This window comes from Scardinius erythrophthalmus (assembly GCF_964197995.2).
Source record: "Scardinius erythrophthalmus genome assembly, chromosome: 20".
Taxonomy (NCBI): Eukaryota; Metazoa; Chordata; class Actinopteri; order Cypriniformes; family Leuciscidae; genus Scardinius; species Scardinius erythrophthalmus.
The window spans coordinates 621,242-641,191 of record NC_138240.1 but is presented as its reverse complement, the minus strand read 5'-3'; the positions used below and the strand labels follow the sequence as shown (position 1 = coordinate 641,191).

General features: G+C 39.0%; 1 protein-coding gene across 1 annotated transcript in view; it reads right to left on the bottom strand.

Moving 5' to 3' along the window:
• The window catches only part of prdm6 (PR domain containing 6), a gene marked incomplete at both ends in the record, with an annotated part of 39,470 nt that overhangs the window by 8,316 nt on the left and 11,204 nt on the right, over positions 1-19,950 (bottom strand). Inside the window, 3 exons of the mRNA XM_081348868.1 lie at positions 630-969; positions 4,539-4,663; positions 12,399-12,526. Coding sequence (XP_081204994.1) covers positions 630-969; positions 4,539-4,663; positions 12,399-12,526 — 593 coding nt within the window. The remainder of the gene's footprint in view (positions 1-629; positions 970-4,538; positions 4,664-12,398; positions 12,527-19,950) is intronic.

Genomic DNA, 19,950 nt, shown 5'->3' with positions numbered 1-19,950 from the left:
CTTTAGAGTTGAATTCATTTCATAATTGATTAATTTTGCAACATTTACACCATTATTGAACTCAATTGAATCAAAATTCAACTGAATTGAATTGTTCATAATTTATTAATTTTGCAACATTGACACTGTTACTGAACTGAATCAACACTGAATGAATTGAATCAATATTGAACTGAATGGAACTGAATTAGGACACTATTTTCTTGACATTAACTGAATTAAATTTGTTTCATAATTGATTAATTTTGCAACATTGACACTGTTATTGAACTGAATTGAATCAACATTCAATTTTCATTCAAATTTCATTCAACATTCAAATTCAACAGAATTTTGACGCCATTGTCTTCTGTAGAGCTGCTTTATACTTGAATTCATTTAATAATTGATGAATTTCGCAACATTCACACGATTATTAAACTGAATTGAATTCGTTTTTAATAACTGATGAACTTTGCAACATTGACACCGTTATTGAACTGAATTGAATCAACATTAAACTGAACAGGATTTTAATCATAATTGATGAACTTTGCAGCATTGACACTGTTACTGTTTATCACTGTGAATCATCCTTGAAACGATCTCTACTGTATAAAGCGCTATAGAAATAAAGGAGTTAGCGGTACCTGTCGGGGTTCTGCGTGCACACGTGCATCTGCAGCAGGATTCTCTGCGTGAAGGTCTTGAAACACTGGCCACACTTCCACAGGTGCCAGTCGCTGAACTCCGAGCTCAACTGGCTGGTGGACGTGGGACTGGCCAACACGCGCTGGTTCTTCACGCTCAGCTGGTTTAAACTGGACTCCATGTGGCCCGTCTTGTCCATCAGAGAGAAACTGCGCGAGCAGGGCGACTGAGGGAACACCGTGGAGCGCAGGACCACAGACGAGGGTTTCGGGCTCTTGCTGAAGGGCTGGAGCGAGTCCTGACGGGTCATGGCCTCCATTACAGTAGACGGCACGTTCACTGCGAACACACACATCAGAGGAAACACACATCTGAGTGAAAAAGAGGAACATTAATGACAGCAACATGATCGAGACGATCCAACCAAATCTTTACAAAGAGTCACATGATCAGCGACACTTACGTTATAGATACACTAACGTTTAATGATTGGTGAGATTTTTTCAAGAGTCTCTTCTGCTCACCAAAGCTGCATTTATTTCATCAAAAATACAGTAAAATAGTGAAATATTATTATAATGTAAATCATCTGTTCTCTATGTGAATATACAGTAAAGTGTAATTTATTCCTGTGATCAAAGCTGAATGTACAGCATCATTACTCCAGTCTTCAGTGTCACATGATCCTTCAGAAATCACTCTAATATGATGATTTGATGCTCAAGAAACATTTATGATTATTATCAGTGTTCATATTTTTGTGGAAACCGTGATGCATTTTATTTTTCATGATTCTTTCATGAATAGAATGTTCAAAAGAACAGCATTTATTTGAAATAGAATCTTTTGTAACATTATAAATGTCTTTACTGTCCCTTTTGATCAATTTAATGTTTTTGCAATAATTCATTTCTTTGAAAAAAAGAATAATTTGTGAATAAATAACTATAATTTTAATCATAAATGCAATATATTTCATATATAAGTTTATTAATTAAAAATAAATTAATCATTTAAATACATTTTTCATAAGTGTTATAAATTGTATTAATACATACATTTTATTTTTATTTATTTACTTATTTTTAAATAAATACATTTTGTTTTTATTTTTTTAAATAAATACATTTTTTTTATATAAAATAATATTTTAAAGATAATTATTTAAATAAATAATCAGTAACTGGCATGTTCAGACGGTTTGTAAGCCGCTTTACGGTCAGACAGCGAAACAGAAACACTTCCATCATCAAACCTCACTCCACATTCTTCATCACGACGCACGCTGTGCACATAAACACTGAATTAGCCGACTGTAAGACGAGACATGTGAGAGCGCTGGGATTTAATAAGGCCGGCGCATTCAATGCAGAATGAGTTATGAATCTCCAGAACTCGTCTGATCACTGCTGAGCGTCAGTCGTAGACGAGCGATTAGAGCGAACGTGAAGAGACACTCTGAAAACACACGCAAATCAGCGTCTCATATATTCAGATTAAATATGAATCCTTCAGGGTGATGCACTGCAAAACATGATGTTCCTCCTCAGTGTTTCTGTCTCGTTGGATGACACTATTATCATTTCATAATTGATGAATTTGCAACATTGACACTGTTACTGAACTGAATTTAATCAACATTGAATGAATTGAATCAATATTGAACTAAATTATGACACTTGTCTTACATTGAACTGAATTTAATTTGTTTTATAATCGAAGAAACATTGACACCATTATTGAACAATTGAATTTGTTTCATAATTAATGAACTTTGCAACATTTACACTGTTATTAAACTGAATTGATTTTTTCCATAATTGATGAATTTTGCTAAATTGAAAATATTGAAGTGAACTGAATCAACATTGATTTATGAACAACTGAATTATGAAGGATTCACATTTACTGGAGAAGGAAAATGAATCAAAATGAAGTGAGTTTGTGCTTAAAACAAGAACAAATATCTGTCAGTGGAGTCAGAAAAATAATCTTAATTCAAAGTGAAAACAAGATTATTTTTCTGTCTCCATTGGCAGATATTTGTTCTTGTTTTAAGCAAAAAAATATTTTTTCAGACTTAATATCTTCAGTCATTTTGCTTCTCCAGTAAATGTATCTTGATTTCAGAATGTTTAGATATTTGTGCTGGAAAACGAGATAAAATCATTTTTTGCAGTGCAAACCTCATCATTTTAGTGTTCCTGCTGAGCCCATGATGCGAGCGCTGAAGAACGTCTCACATGCATCACATCACACGAGCGTTTGGAAGGAACGAGCGCTGTCTAAACAGAACAGTAACCAGACTGAACTCATAAAGTCTGTGTGCTGTAAACACTGAGCTGTCAGCCTCGCTCTCGGCCCACGGTGAGGAGCAAGCGCCGCTTTACAGCGAGAACAGGAGTGATGAAGAACATTCAAACGCTGGAAAACTGAGCAGAACCACTGAGAAAAGAAGAGCCTGAACCACCAGTGACTCTGTGCTGGGAATCAATGATTTACTAACACTTGATTCATTACTAGTGGGTTACTATTACCTTATATTATACATTATGCATTATTGATATTAATTTATGAACCTGTATATAGTAGTTCTCAGTGAGGTATGAAAAAATAGTAGTTACTGATTGGCTAATAGTGAACTACCACATTCAACTGAGTGCTATTACTTACTAGTTCATCAATTAGAGTTTGTTGTTAGTTAATAGTAGTTATACCATGGTCTGGGTGAATACTCGATTCTGATTGGCTGCAGGGTGTCCGTTAAAAAGTGATAGAGGACACCTAGTAAAGGAGTTCTGGTGAAACTGACTGTTTACCGTTCGAAAATAATAAATAAATGCGCTGGCTACATCAGCTGTGAGTAACCATAGCAACAGGCAGTCAAAGTATCTATACGGACTATAAATCAAGCGGACTATAAATATCTCCGGTTGCTAAATAAACCGTCAGGCGTAACCAGGGAAACCAAGTTATTGTTTGTCAAAACTTTAGATTTCGATTGTAAAACTAATTAAAATATAAACTAATGTTTTAAAAATGTGTTATTTGGCAAGTGACTATGGTATGAGCGGGTTAATGCCCTTCGAGGTGTCCATTGTCAGGTATTAATGGACTTCGGCGGAGGCAACCGTCCGACGCGCAGCGGAACCCCTTCAGCGGTTCACGCATTAATACCTGACAATGGACACCTCGTCGGGCATTAACCCTTACTTACTAGAGTGTTAATAGTGCGTTACTCGTTTGTTCCTGTGTCGTTATTCATTAATGATGGAACAGTATTATAAAGGGTAACCCACTTTTCTAACTTTAGTTAGTGTGTAATGTTGCTGTTTGAGCATAAACAACACCTGCAAAGTTACAGCGCTCAAAGTTCAAAGCAAAGAGAGATATTTTCTTTTACAGAAATCGCTTTTTAAGGACTACAACAAACGGCTGGTAGGGACTACAATGAGCTTCTTCAGGGGTTAGTGACATCACTAACCCTAAAATTTACATAAACCCCGCCCCCGGGAACATGATTTATAGATTATCATGACAGAATATGACTTGAAGATAGTTAACTCCACATCATCTACATAAATTCATCAACTAACCATTCAGAAATGTCCTGTTGCTTCTACATGTTGTGACTTCTTCTTGAGTCTCTGACATCATCTGACTTCGGTTTGAACATAAAAGGCTAAAAGTTTTTGAAATTTTCACACACAAGCTCTTGAAGCTCCGCCCCCTGTGCCGGGAGCAGCAGCTCATTTGCATTTAAAGGGACACACACACAAACTGAATGTTTTTGCTCACCCTCAAAAAGTGACAATTTTAATATGCTATAAAAAATGCCTGTGGAATGTTATGAGCTGAAACTTCACACACACACTGAACCCCTGTAAAGAGGAGATGGCGAGACTCACAGTTTTCGTCTTGTGCGACGCACTGCAGTGGGATCCCGAAGAAAGACGTGTAGCTGTCGTTGTACCAAACCAGCAGCTCGGTTCCTCGAGGGATGTCTGAACACGCCCGGTAGAAAATACACGACCTGAAACACAGCAAACTATACTATAACATACCTCAATCCATTACATATTCTATCACATCATTCACTCATTCTTGATAAAAAAAAATAAACTGTTTAAATGACATTAAAGCAAAATGTGCATTATAATATATTCAATAAACTGACTATAAAATATGTGAATCCATTATAAAATATATTAAATCATTAATTTTCATGTGGCTATTAAAAAAATATTAAAAACTGTTTATTTTGACATTAAATAATCTAATAGCACATGTAGATTTCTCACTCTCGATTTATTTTCACCTGAGGACTTCAGAAAACATTATGATTAAAGAACTTCTCTTACTCTTAAAGTCCCCCTGTGGTGTAAATCCAGCTTTTAATGTTGTTTATGTGTCTATGTGGTGTTTTTAATATATAACGTAATATTTAACATAAGTCGACAGCATTGCTGAGTATTTCCTCCTTAAAACTGCAGTGAACCAAAGACAGTCTCAAAAACACGCTTTGAAATCGCTGGTGTTTCTGACGTCACAAACTACCTTGTAACCAATCAGATCAACGTGTGATCGTCAACCAGTGGATCTCTGAGCTGAGTGAGTGAGTGGAGGCGGGGCTCATTTGCATATTCATAGAACCACCACGCATACTAAATGAGGCAAGGGTGTCGAGTTACATTCAAGATATTTTAAGGCATGAAGAATCTTTTTTCAAGGAAATAACATTTAAATATGTCAAAGATGAGATACTTTAATATAATACAAACAAATAAATAGAGTAATAATTTCAGAAATCCTTCATAAAAGAAAATGTTTCCTGATTAGATTCATGTGAGCAGGTAACCAGACTAAGAACAATAACTATAGTTATATTACTGTCCATACCAATGCATGATATCGCTCCGTTTATTATAAGCGCTGCTGTTTCTCGTCTGTCGCTTTAAATGCTCGAGCTCATTAAAGCAGGATGGATTCTGATTGGCTGTCAGTGTTTTCATCCTTCAATATCTGGGAAAAAAATCACTCTGAACGTTCTGACGATGTCGTTCCTCTGTGTCGTTATCATTATAGTTGTGGCCTCAGTTTTCTGTTATAACTTGAAAGATTTTTAGAACTATATCTTTATCGTTATAGTTGTGGACTCTTTTCTGTTATATATTTAGAACTATACCTTTATCGTTGTCATCCTTAGCTTTTAACCAACTAACCTCAATCCGCTGGATCAAGCACTGCTTTAACTGAGAAAAATGTCTACAAATATTTGACTCTTTGGTCTCGGGGGGGAAGTGCTGAGATGGGTGCATTTTATTAATTCTTTCCACCGCAACATCAAAATAAAACAAAGGCCGAGTCCATAAATCACCAACATCTCATGAGCCACAAGAGAGAAAACACGGCGTAGCTTGAGAAACCCGTAACGCCTCGTCTCTCAGTTCGGCTTCACTCAACGTAAACACTGCAGCACAAATAAATGTAGTGGGAGTAAATGAGTCAGTGTGCTGCTGAAAGAGGTTGTTTGGGGAGCAATGGGTGGCCTCACACACACACACACACACACACACACAGAGCGAGTGTAAACCTACACCGGCTCTTACACGCCTGCCGTCACCTCCAGCGCGCGCATGAATCTCCGCAGATCAAAGCCCGTCTCGGGTTCGGTTTCCCGCGCTGACATGTATTTAGTATTGTGGTTGGAAGAGTAATAAAGTTCCCTGTGCGGGAGATGCCAGAAGACGTTACTGTCAGAGCAAAACAACACAGCCGAGTCGGACTCCATCCATCAGCGCCGCTTTGAAGAGAATTCCATGAAGATATTGCGAATCATAACAGGCGGATCTGGATCTGGAGACGGGGGAACGACCTCCAGCTGATCATGGGGTCAGAGTTCATGACCTCTGCAGATCATCAGATCATTAGAACATCAGATCATCAGATCATTAGATTATCAGATCATAAGAACATCAGATCATCAGACTGAGGACCGGAGCACAGGACATGTATTTAGTGGTAAAAACGCAAGACGGAGGTCAGAGAGGAAAGAGGCACAAGAGACGAGTTTAACTTATTTTAAAGGGATAGTTCACCCAAATTTACTCTCCCTCAAGTCATCCTAGGTGTATATGACATTCTTCTTTCAGACGAATACAATCAGAGTTATATTAAAAAATGTCCTGACTCTTCCAAGCTTTATAAAGGCAGTGAATGGGCACCATTTTTTTGAAGTCCATAAAAGTGCATCTATCCATGATAAAAGTGCATCAATCCATCATAAAAGTGCATCTATCCATGATAAAAGTGCATCTATCCATCATAAAAGTGCATCTATCTATGATAAAAGTGCATCTGTCCATCATAAAAGTGCATCTATCCATGATAAAAGTGCATCTATCCATCATAAAAGTGCATCTATCCATCATAAAAGTGCATCTATCCATGATAAAAGTGCATCTGTCCATCATAAAACTGCATCTATCCATCATAAAAGTGCATCTGTCCATCATAAAAGTGCATCTATCCATGATAAAAGTGCATCTATCCATCATAAAACTGCATCTATCCATGATAAAAGTGCATCTGTCCATCATAAAAGTGCATCTATCTATCATAAAAGTGCATCTGTCCATCATAAAAGTGCATCTGTCCATCATAAAAGTGCATCTATCTATCATAAAAGTGCATCTGTCCATCATAAAAGTGCATCTATCCATCATAAAAGTGCATCTATCCATGACAAAAGTGCATCTGTCCATCATAAAAGTGCATCTGTCCATCATAAAAGTGCATCTGTCCATCATAAAAGTGCATCTATCCGTGATAAAAGTGCATCTGTCCATCATAAAAGTGCATCTATCCATCATAAAAGTGCATCTATCCATGACAAAAGTGCATCTGTCCATCATAAAAGTGCATCCTTCCATGATAAAAGTGCATCTATCCATCATAAAAGTGCATCTGTCCATCATAAAAGTGCATCTATCTATCATAAAAGTGCATCTATCCATCATAAAAGTGCATCTGTCCATCATAAAAGTGCATCTGTCCATCATAAAAGTGCATCTATCTATCATAAAAGTGCATCTGTCCATCATAAAAGTGCATCTATCTATCATAAAAGTGCATCTATCCATCATAAAAGTGCATCTGTCCATCATAAAAGTGCATCTGTCCATCATAAAAGTGCATCTATCCATCATAAAAGTGCATCTATCCATCATAAAAGTGCATTTATCCATCATAAAAGTGCATCTGTCCATCATAAAAGTGCATCTATCCATCATAAAAGTGCATCTGTCCATCATAAAAGTGCATCTGTCCATCATAAAAGTGCATCTATCTATCATAAAAGTGCATCTGTCCATCATAAAAGTGCATCTATCCATCATAAAAGTGCATCTATCCATGACAAAAGTGCATCTGTCCATCATAAAAGTGCATCTGTCCATCATAAAAGTGCGTCTATCTATGATAAAAGTGCATCTGTCCATCATAAAAGTGCATCTGTCCATCATAAAAGTGCATCTATCCGTGATAAAAGTGCATCTGTCCATCATAAAAGTGCATCTATCCATCATAAAAGTGCATCTATCCATGACAAAAGTGCATCTGTCCATCATAAAAGTGCATCTATCCATGATAAAAGTGCATCTATCCATCATAAAAGTGCATCTGTCCATCATAAAAGTGCATCTATCTATCATAAAAGTGCATCTATCCATCATAAAAGTGCATCTGTCCATCATAAAAGTGCATCTGTCCATCATAAAAGTGCATCTGTCCATCATAAAAGTGCATCTGTCCATCATAAAAGTGCATCTATCTATCATAAAAGTGCATCTATCCATCATAAAAGTGCATCTGTCCATCATAAAAGTGCATCTGTCCATCATAAAAGTGCATCTATCCATCATAAAAGTGCATCTATCCATCATAAAAGTGCATCTGTCCATCATAAAAGTGCATCTATCCATCATAAAAGTGCATCTATCTATCATAAAAGTGCATCTGTCTATCATAAAAGTGCATCTATCTATCATAAAAGTGCATCTGTCAGGGTTCGTACACTTTTTCCAAGGTCAAATTCAAGTACTTTCCAGGTCCATTTTAAAGCTTTTTCCAGCACCTTACACTACCGTAAATTACATAACAATACATAGTTAAAATTATTATTTAGTGTTTTTATCACATCAAAAGAGATAAACAGCCAAATGTTTCATAATAGCAGAGGGCTGCACGATATTGAAGAAAAATGAGATATGCGATAACTCATTAAATAATGCGATATTCAATATGCGATACGATAATGCTTAAATTGTGTCAAATTAACTTAAATTATCTTTAAAATGATATAACATACGTGTTTCACATTCTTTTTGTGATAAGAAAATATCCCTACAACTTCAAGACAGTGAACATCAGTGTTCTGTAGTGTTATTTTAACATCACTGGGGTTTAGGGGTTCAGGTTATCCTACATTAGGTTTATTTAACAACAGAAACTGATTAATCAAATGTAAAAATAAACACTGCTTAGTTTTCACTGCATGAATTAAATATACATGATTCTTATTAAAGCTACAAAAGTTAGCCTATTCAGCCAAAAGCAGTGAGTGATTTTCTTTGTCTTTTGTTCATGACCCCAGTTATTGCAAGCCATTGCGATATGCAATTATGCATATTTTAATATATACATTTGCAATATTTCGATATATTGTGCAGTCCTAATATTTAAGCCAATCACAAGTTTTATTCTTCAAAATGTATCACTAAGTATATAGCCTATATGAATAATATACTTTTCATTATATTAATGTCCAAATATTGCTTACCAGATAATGTGATTTATAGGCTGTAAAACTTAATTAATTTCAAATATGAAGACTTAGGATTTGAACAGAAATGTTTGACAGGCCTTCCCGTTTTGGGACACATTCTTGATATAGACAAGGTTTGAACAATATCTGAGTGCACAGGCACCTGCCTGATAAATGTATTTCATTGCCAAGATGTCTTGGGCCAAGACATAACGTTAGCTAATACATTTACTGGAATAGAGCAGTGTAAATATTGCATAGGGCCATCCTAAACCTTACAGTAACAGTATACTGCTTATGACACTGACTGATTTCAGTTCAGCAATCAACGACTGTTCTTATGCACTGGGCTAACGTTTGCAGGTTAATTTGCACGTTACAGTTCTGTAATTTTGGCAATGTTCACTGCATATTCCACAAATGAACGTGACATAACGGACATGCAATACTTACATTACATTATCACACCAAGTACTCTCAGTCACTAATGGCCCTTTCAGATAGGACGCGGACTACGCTATGAAATGAAACCGATATATTTCAATGGCTTGCGCCGCACGACTCTGACCAAAGCGGAGCTCAGCGAGCGTGCACGCCGCGGTCAAAGTTTAAATTAGTTCAACTGTTGCCGCTGCGTGGCCAATAAAAATGGTGCATCCAAACAACCGCGGAAATCAAAATGAAAACTCTGCCTACTTTTGTTCTGGCCAGCGTAACGCAAATCAAACTGTATCTGATTCTGAAGGGCTACATTTTTTTCCTCCATTTAATAAAGAACTATTTCGTCAGAAAGATATTACTTGTGAAAGAAATACAGTTACAAATTCAAGCATTTTCAAGCATTTTATCCAAAATTCAAGCACTTTTCAAACCTTGAAAACACAACATCAAAATTCAAGCACTTTCAAGGATTTCAAGCACCCGTACGAACCCTGATCTGTCCATCATAAAAGTGCATCTATCTATCATAAAAGTGCATCTATCCATGATAAAAGTGCATCTGTCCATCATCAAAGTGCATCTGTCCATCATAAAAGTGCATCTATCCATGATAAAAGTGCATCTATCCATCATAAAAGTGCATCTGTCCATCATAAAAGTGCATCTATCCATCATAAAAGTGCATCTGTCCATGATAAAAGTGCATCTGTCCATCATAAAAGTGCATCTGTCCATCATAAAAGTGCATCTATCCATCATAAAAGTGCATCTGTCCATCATAAAAGTGCATCTATCCATGATAAAAGTGCATCTATCCATCATAAAAGTGCATCTGTCCATGATAAAAGTGCATCTGTCCATCATAAAAGTGCATCTGTCCATCATAAAAGTGCATCTGTCCATCATAAAAGTGCATCTATCCATGATAAAAGTGCATCTATCCATCATCAAGTGCATCTGTCCATCATAAAAGTGCATCTGTCCATCATAAAAGTGCATCTATCCATGATAAAAGTGCATCTGTCCATCATAAAAGTGCATCTATCCATCATAAAAGTGCATCTATCCATCATAAAAGTGCATCTGTCCATGATAAAAGTGCATCTGTCCATCATAAAAGTGCATCTGTCCATCATAAAAGTGCATCTGTCCATCATAAAAGTGCATCTATCCATGATAAAAGTGCATCTATCCATCATCAAGTGCATCTGTCCATCATAAAAGTGCATCTGTCCATCATAAAAGTGCATCTATCCATGATAAAAGTGCATCTGTCCATCATAAAAGTGCATCTGTCCATCATAAAAGTGCATCTATCCATGATAAAAGTGCATCTATCCATCATAAAAGTGCATCTATCCATCATCAAGTGCATCTGTCCATCATAAAAGTACATCTATCCATCATAAAACTGCATCTATCCATCATAAAAGTGCATCTATCCATGATAAAAGTACATCTATCATCATAAAAGTGCATCTATCCATCATCAAGTGCATCTATCCATCATAAAAGTGCATCTATCCATGATAAAAGTACATCTATCATCATAAAACTGCATATATCCATCATCAAGTGCATCTATCCATCATAAAAGTGCATCTATCCATCATAAAAGTGCCTCATCCATGATAAAAGTGCATCTGTCCATCATAAAAGTGCATCTATCCATCATAAAAGTGCATCTATCCATCATAAAAGTGCATCTATCCATCATAAAAGTGCATCTGTCCATCATAAAAGTGCATCTATCCATCATAAAAGTGCATCTATCCATGATAAAAGTGCATCTGTCCATCATAAAAGTGCATCTATCCATCATAAAAGTGCATCTATCCATGATAAAAGTGCATCTGTCCATCATAAAAGTGCATCTATCCATCATAAAAGTGCATCTATCCATCATAAAAGTGCATCTGTCCATCATAAAAGTGCATCTATCCATCATAAAAGTGCATCTGTCCATCATAAAAGTGCATCCATTCACTATTTAAGTGTACATAACACACACACACACACACACACACACACACACACACACACACACACACACACACACACACACACACTCATTCCTTCACACACACTCACACTGAATTGTGAGATATAAACTAAAGATATCGCAATTACCTTTTCTATATAATTCTGTAATATTTGTACTTTTTTATATTAGATATATATTTTTTCATATTAGCATAGATAATCTTCTATTGTTTTACATACTGCTAACTACAAATAATATAATCCTAACAGAATAATAATTAGGGTAAGCGGTCGGGTCAGGGTTGGGGTCGGGTTAAGGTCAGGTTAGTGTCAGAGGTCAGGGTCAAAGGTCAGGGGTCAGGTCAGGGTTAGAGGTCAGGGTTAGGGTCAGTACCTGTACTGCACCATCATCATGTTCTGCTCCCCTCAGTTGAGAGGGTCGGGTTAAAGGTCAGGGATCGGGTCGGGGTCAGAGTTAAGGGGTCAGGTCAGGGTTAAAGGTCAGGGTTAGGGTCAGTACCTGTACTGCACCACCATCATGTTCTGCTCGCCGCAGTGTCGAGCGCACCGGATGTACCTCATCCAGCTGGACTTGCTGGGCTCGTTCCCGTCGATGAAGTGCAGTAACGTTCCTTCCTGATCGTAGATCTGTAGAGAAACATCGATAAACACCGTCAGGAGCTTCTGCAGATCACAGAACTGATCCTGCAAGGCCTGTTGATTCTAAATGCATTTTATTCATAATATCTGTAGTTTCTGTTTCATTTTCAGGGATATAAAAACTTGCCCATCACAGAAAACTTTTGCCATTTTTTGAATAAAAAAAAAACTGTAATTTTTTTAAATAATTTGGTTTACTAGGACACAGGAAATGTTTACGTTGTAATAAACATGTCATTATACACAGTTGTATGAGAGGCCGTTTGAGACGAAACCCATTGAAACACTTGCAATACACATTGAAAACTTACGATACACACTGAAACACTTACGCTACACACTGAAACACTTGCGCTACACACTGAAACACTTACGCTACACACTGAAACACTTGCGCTACACACTGAAACACTTACGCTACACACTGAAACACTCGCGCTACACACTGAAACACTCGCACTACACACTGAAACACTTGCGCTACACACTGAAACACTTACGCTACACACTGAAACACTCGCGCTACACACTGAAACACTCGCGCTACACACTGAAACACTCGCGCTACACACTGAAACACTCGCACTACACACTGAAACATTTGCGCTACACACTGAAACACTCGCGCTACACACTGAAACACTCGCGCTACACACTGAAACATTTGCGCTACACACTGAAACACTCGCGCTACACACTGAAACACTCGCGCTACACACTGAAACACTTACGCTACACACTGTAATACTGCGATACTAAACAAAAGAAACAAATGCTTTGAAGGCAAGCTTCTATTCCATTCCAAAACCTTGAGTGTTTTGGATTCCAAAGTCCATGTTGTTTTTGAAATCCTCGTAACTTGGACTGTGAACAGCTTGTTTTCTCTGTCATTAATATATCTGACAAAAGTAAGAATAGCAGATGTTGTCCGTTTTGTTGATAGTTTTCAGGGAGGTGTGACAAGATCGAAATTGGACAAAGGTTACAAATTATTTTTGACCTTTTCTTAAATAAAAACAAAAAAGTTCCATTCATTTAAATGGTATGACACTTGATGACTAAGCTCACACTTACTATAGCTAAACAAAATAAATAAATACATTGAAATAATGTCTGATTGTGGGCTATGTTTGAAATCTAGTGGCTTTTGTTAAAATTTCATGTTATTAAGTGTTAGTTTGTCCCGGAGATTGCAGCAATATTCCACTAGTGACTAGATTATGGCTCATTTTTCATGTTACTACCATGAATGAAACTAAGAATTGTACATCTTTACAGTGATAAATAAACCGTGCTTCTGTTTCCAAATGAACCAAGCTTCCGGTTGCAATGAAATGACTTCCGGACACACTGAAAATGTTTGTGCACTCTCACACGTGCGAATGTTTGAAAAGTGCAGTCTTTGTGCAGGTACAACAGTATGTGGGCGATTACAGGGTATATGCAAAGAGTTTCTATGTAACCGCATGTCTTTCATATATATGCACATAGTGTTTCACATGTACGCGCAAGTGTTTCAGTGTGTAGCGCGAGTGTTTCAGTGTGTATCGCAAGTGTTTCAGTGTGTAGCGCAAGTGTTTCAGTGTGTAGAGCGAGTGTTTCAGTGTGTATCGTAAGTTTTCAATGTGTATTGCAAGTGTTTCAGTGGGTTTTGTCTCAAACGGCCTCTCATACAGTTGTGTCCCACACACAACACACACACTCTATCACACACTCTCTCTCTCTCTCTTTCTCTCTCTCTCTCTCTCTCTCTCTCTCTCTCTCTCTCTCTCTATCTTTCTCTCTCTCTCTCTCTCTCTCTCTCTCTCTCTCTCTCTCACACACACACACACACACACACACACACACACAAACACTCACACACTCTCACACAGTCACATACACACACACACACTCCATCACACACTTTCTTTCTTTCTCTCTCTCTCTCACACACACACACAAATTGAAAAATTGTTTATTTAATTTTTTGATCTAAAATTTTTTTTAGATTAATCTACATTTTATTTATTATTATTTTATTCTATTTAATATATTAATAACCAACTAATGTTTTTTATTTTAATCCCATTTCTAATTTATTTATTTTAACATAATTTATTTACTTTAAATATAAGCTTTACTTTATTATAATCTTTTTATTTATTTTTACAGTTTTTCTATGGACTCGAGTTTGAAAACCCTCGGTTGAAATGAACCTGTAACATTGACCCACTGGAGACAAGTTTACAGAACCCAAGTGCAGTTTAATATTATTCAAAGACTCTTACATGCATATTGATCTTACATAAAACAAAGGCATGGCGTGGCATGAAACTCAAAACAAAAACATAAACATGGACATGGCGCTTACCAACAGTAGCTCAATATTACAGAATACTTGACCCAAAATGAAGCCAGCAGTTTGCCTCCTGCGACTCAGTCAAGGGGACCGCACCATAGAGGACCACGTGGTAAACTTTTGTGAACTCTCTCACCTGGTGGATTTTAATGATCACATCACTTCACATCATGCCTGCCAAACCTGAGTCACTTCACATCATGCCTGCCAAACCTGAGTCACTTCACATCATGCCTGCCAAACCTGAGTCACTTCACATCATGCCTGCCAAACCTGAGTCACTTCACATCATGCCTGCCAAACCTAAGTCACTTCACATCATGCCTGCCAAACCTGAGTCACTTCACATCATGCCTGCCAAACCTAAGTCACTTCACATCATGCCTGCCAAACCTAAGTCACTTCACATCATGCCTGCCAAACCTGAGTCACTTCACATCATGCCTGCCAAACCTAAGTCACTTCACATCATGCCTGCCAAACCTGAGTCACTTCACATCATGCCTGCCAAACCTGAGTCACTTCACATCATGCCTGCCAAACCTGAGTCACTTCACATCATGCCTGCCAAACCTGAGTCACTTCACATCATGCCTGCCAAACCTGAGTCACTTCACATCATGCCTGCCAAACCTGAGTCACTTCACATCATGCCTGCCAAACCTAAGTCACTTCACATCATGCCTGCCAAACCTGAGTCACTTCACATCATGCCTGCCAAACCTAAGTCACTTCACATCATGCCTGCCAAACCTGAGTCACTTCACATCATGCCTGCCAAACCTAAGTCACTTCACATCATGCCTGCCAAACCTGAGTCACTTCACATCATGCCTGCCAAACCTGAGTCACTTCACATCATGCCTGCCAAACCTGAGTCACTTCACATCATGCCTGCCAAACCTGAGTCACTTCACATCATGCCTGCCAAACCTGAGTCACTTCACATCATGCCTGCCAAACCTGAGTCACTTCACATCATGCCTGCCAAACCTGAGTCACTTCACATCATGCCTGCCAAACCTAAGTCACTTCACATCATGCCTGCCAAACCTGAGTCACTTCACATCATGCCTGCCAAACCTAAGTCACTTCACATCATGCCTGCCAAACCTGAGTCACTTCACATCATGCCTGCCAAACCTGAGTCACTTCACATCATGCCTGCCAAACCTGAGTCACTTCACATCATGCCTGCCAAACCTAAGTCACTTCACATCATGCCTGCCAAACCTGAGTCACTTCACATCATGCCTGCCAAACCTGAGTCACTTCACATCATGTCTGCCGAACCTGAGTCACTTCACATCATGCCTGCCAAACCTGAGTCACTTCACATCATGCCTGCCAAACCTAAGTCACTTCACATCATGCCTGCCAAACCTGAGTCACTTCACATCATGCCTGCCAAACCTAAGTCACTTCACATCATGCCTGCCAAACCTGAGTCACTTCACATCATGCCTGCCAAACCTGAGTCACTTCACATCATGCCTGCCAAACCTGAGTCACTTCACATCATGCCTGCCAAACCTGAGTCACTTCACATCATGCCTGCCAAACCTGAGTCACTTCACATCATGCCTGCCAAATCTGAGTCACTTCACATCATGCCTGCCAAACCTGAGTCACTTCACATCATGTCTGCCGAACCTGAGTCACTTCACATCATGCCTGCCAAACCTGAGTCACTTCACATCATGCCTGCCAAACCTGAGTCACTTCACATCATGCCTGCCGAGCCTGAGTCTCTTCACACACATCGGCTCCAACCCGTGAGCCGGCCGAGCCAGAGTCTCCTGCCAAGATGGCCACCACGCCAAAGCCCACAGCCAAGATGGCCGCTACGCCTGGGTCAGCTCCAGATGATGCAGCGCTGACAATGGTGGCCACGGCTATCTTGTGTGTGTGGGCCATGCATCCACTCCAGGCCCTGACCAGTGTCCAGAGGGGACTCCAGTCCGTGAGCCCGCTCCAATCCACAACTCTCTAGCTCAGAGAGGGCCATATATCCCACGTCTTGTTTTGGTTCATGTTTCATGTCTTGCCATGTGATTCCCTTATCCTCATGTAATCCTGCCATGTGCTTCCATAGTCTTTTGTGTTTAGTAGTCATTGGTTAATTGTCTAAATCATGTTCACAGGTGTGTATCGTTTAGTCATTAGTAGTCTGTATTTAAGCCATTATGTTTGCCATATGTCTTTGTCAAGTATTGTTACCTGTATCACGTCAAGCCAAGTCTTTGTTCACTTTGTATCTGTTCACGTTGGGAAATAATAAAGCTGGACTTGGGTTCTCCAAGCTTGCCTACAGTGGACTCTTATTACAGTCTTTCTCTACTACGAATTTTTTATTGTTGGTTCTGTGACAAATTGCAAATTGAAAAATCTGCATAAAAGCATCTGCTAAATTCATAAATGCAGATTTCTATTGAACCATTAACTTAAAACCTCAAGGGGACTTATTTGAATTATATTTTAAGAAGAAGTTTTAGCTGAAAGTGGTTCAGATGATAAAGAAGTTGCTGCAGCGAGTCACTATTTTCACACACAAAAATTCTGATCCAAATAAAACAGAAGAGGTCGTCGTAAAAATGGCTCAGGTCAGTAAGCAGACTCGAGATGAAAGAACGGACATGATATCGCTGTTATGAGAAGAAACACTGAACACAGTTTCTCTGATCAGCATCTCTTGTAGTCTTCAGATTCTGATGGATCTCCGTTCAACAGCTCCAGTGTAAAACTCTCTCTGACTGACAGGCGTCGCGTGTCTCGTGTTCGTTACGACTGTAAGAGAGGAAACCCCTGAACAGGCCGTAAAGCTGATTAATGTGATGTGAACCGGCCTGAGCTCAACACACACACACACACACACACACACACACACACACACACACACACACACACACACACACACACACACACACCCACACCCACACACACACACACTCACACTCACACTCACACTCACACACACACTCAAACACACACACTCACACAAACACACACACACACACACACACTCACACACTCACACACTCAAACACACACACACACACACACACACACACACACACACACACACTCACACACTCACACACTCACACACACACACTGATGTCCCGAAACCAAGTGTTATCTGTGTTAAAGAGCGTCGGCCGTAACGAGAGTCTCAGGCGATCGAAGTCTCCTGTCACTGTGCTATTCGCCGCTCAATCTCTCGTCAAACACTTACGAAGGCTGTAAAGCTGTAAAGAGACACACACACACACCGATGACAGCCACTCTGACCTCTGACCCCTGGCCCTCATCACAGCGAGTCCATCAGGACTGACGGCCATTACACCGCTGATCTCTCCTGTGAACGCCTCCTCCCTCACCGCCGACAGATAAACCTTATCAACGTCATTCCAGTCGCATGGCCACAAACAATTCTGTATGATGAGGTTTTAAGGCCAGACAAGTCATTTGTTGAGGTCAATCTGTAGAGTAAGACTACATGCCTGCACACATATATATTCAAACACACATATCTATTTGTGTTTCACAGGTTCGTGTTTTTGAAGTTTACACGGAGATGATCACGCTTTTTAGAGATTTTCAACGCTTGTATCTTGGATCCTGTTTCAGAGTGTGTGTTCTCGAGCCTTAAACACTGTTGTGTGTGAATGAACATCCAGAACACATTAAAAGTTTCAGTTTTCTGTGAGAACGGTGTGTGTTAGCGGCCGCTAAGTTAATAACTAATGATCTTTACAACGGAAGTGAATCAATCAAAACTAACTTTATCTGGACAGTAATTTTATTCTAGATCTGCTGTAAAGCCTAAACACTCTCTGTTACTGTAATCTCCTGTTATCACTGTAAAGCTGCTGTGAAACGGTCTATATTGTTAAAGCGCTGTATAAATGAAGGAGACTGAGAGTGTCCAGTGAGTGAGGAGAGTAGAGCACTCTGGGTAATGGAGCCGGCGCTTTATCACGGGAAACACTCAGAGGTCCTTCGGTCTCGGCCCGCGAGCGTCTCTGGAGACGATAGAGCCGCTTGTTATCGTTCCTCGTGTGTGTGTGTGTGTGTGTGTGAGAGAGAGAGAGAGAGAGAGAGAGAGAGAGAGAGAGAGAGAGAGAGAGTGTGTGAGAGAGAGAGAGAGCGACAGAGAGAGAGCGAGAGAGAGAGAGCGAGAGTGTGAGAGAGAGAGAGAGTGAGAGAGGGAGATAGAGAGAGAGAGAGAGAGAGAGTGTGTGAGAGAGAGAGAGAGCGACAGAGAGAGAGCGAGAGAGAGAGAGCGAGAGAGGTGTGAATGAAGTGAAACACAAACCTCATGTCTGTGTCTCTCTCTCGCTATGTTTTTGTCTTTTGCACGATTGATAAAGACAAACTGTTACATTCCTTCAGTCTGTTTCCTGAAAACATGAGTGATAAATCAAGCGCTTCAGGATTTACACACGAGCACGAGTTATTAATGCACTGCACATGTTCTAATGTTGTTCAGTGTCTCTGTGTTGTTCTATTTATAACTCCACGACACTCTCAGAATCTCAGAGAGGCTTTCCTGCTTAATAAAATAAAATAAAATAAATAAAAATGTTTTAATATTTTCACAAACTCTAAATCTAATTATATGCAAAATGATTAACATGACAGACCGAATAATAAAACTGAGCATATTTTAAATGTATAAACAGAAGAACAAACAGAGACAAATACTGTATTAGTATTAAATAAATTTGAAGTGACTTTTATAAACTGGACACACAGAGTTATTCGTCAACCAAAGAAGCGTTCAGTGTTTTCTCCATTTAAACTAATCTTCTCTCCTTACTAAACTCCATCACAAGGCTTCATTTCGTATCAGAACAACCCTGCAATATCATAACAGGCCGAGCTTGATGTCAATATGTGTAATATAAACGCTTAAAGTCAGACGTGGTTTAGAAATGTACAGACTAAACAAGTCTTAAAATAACTAGAAGCCACCATAAAAAACTCAAATGAAAACAGAGCGGAGCCGCTCGTTCCAGAGCAGAAGAAGCGAGAGTAAAAGCAACAGAAGAATCCAGCGTGTTTTACG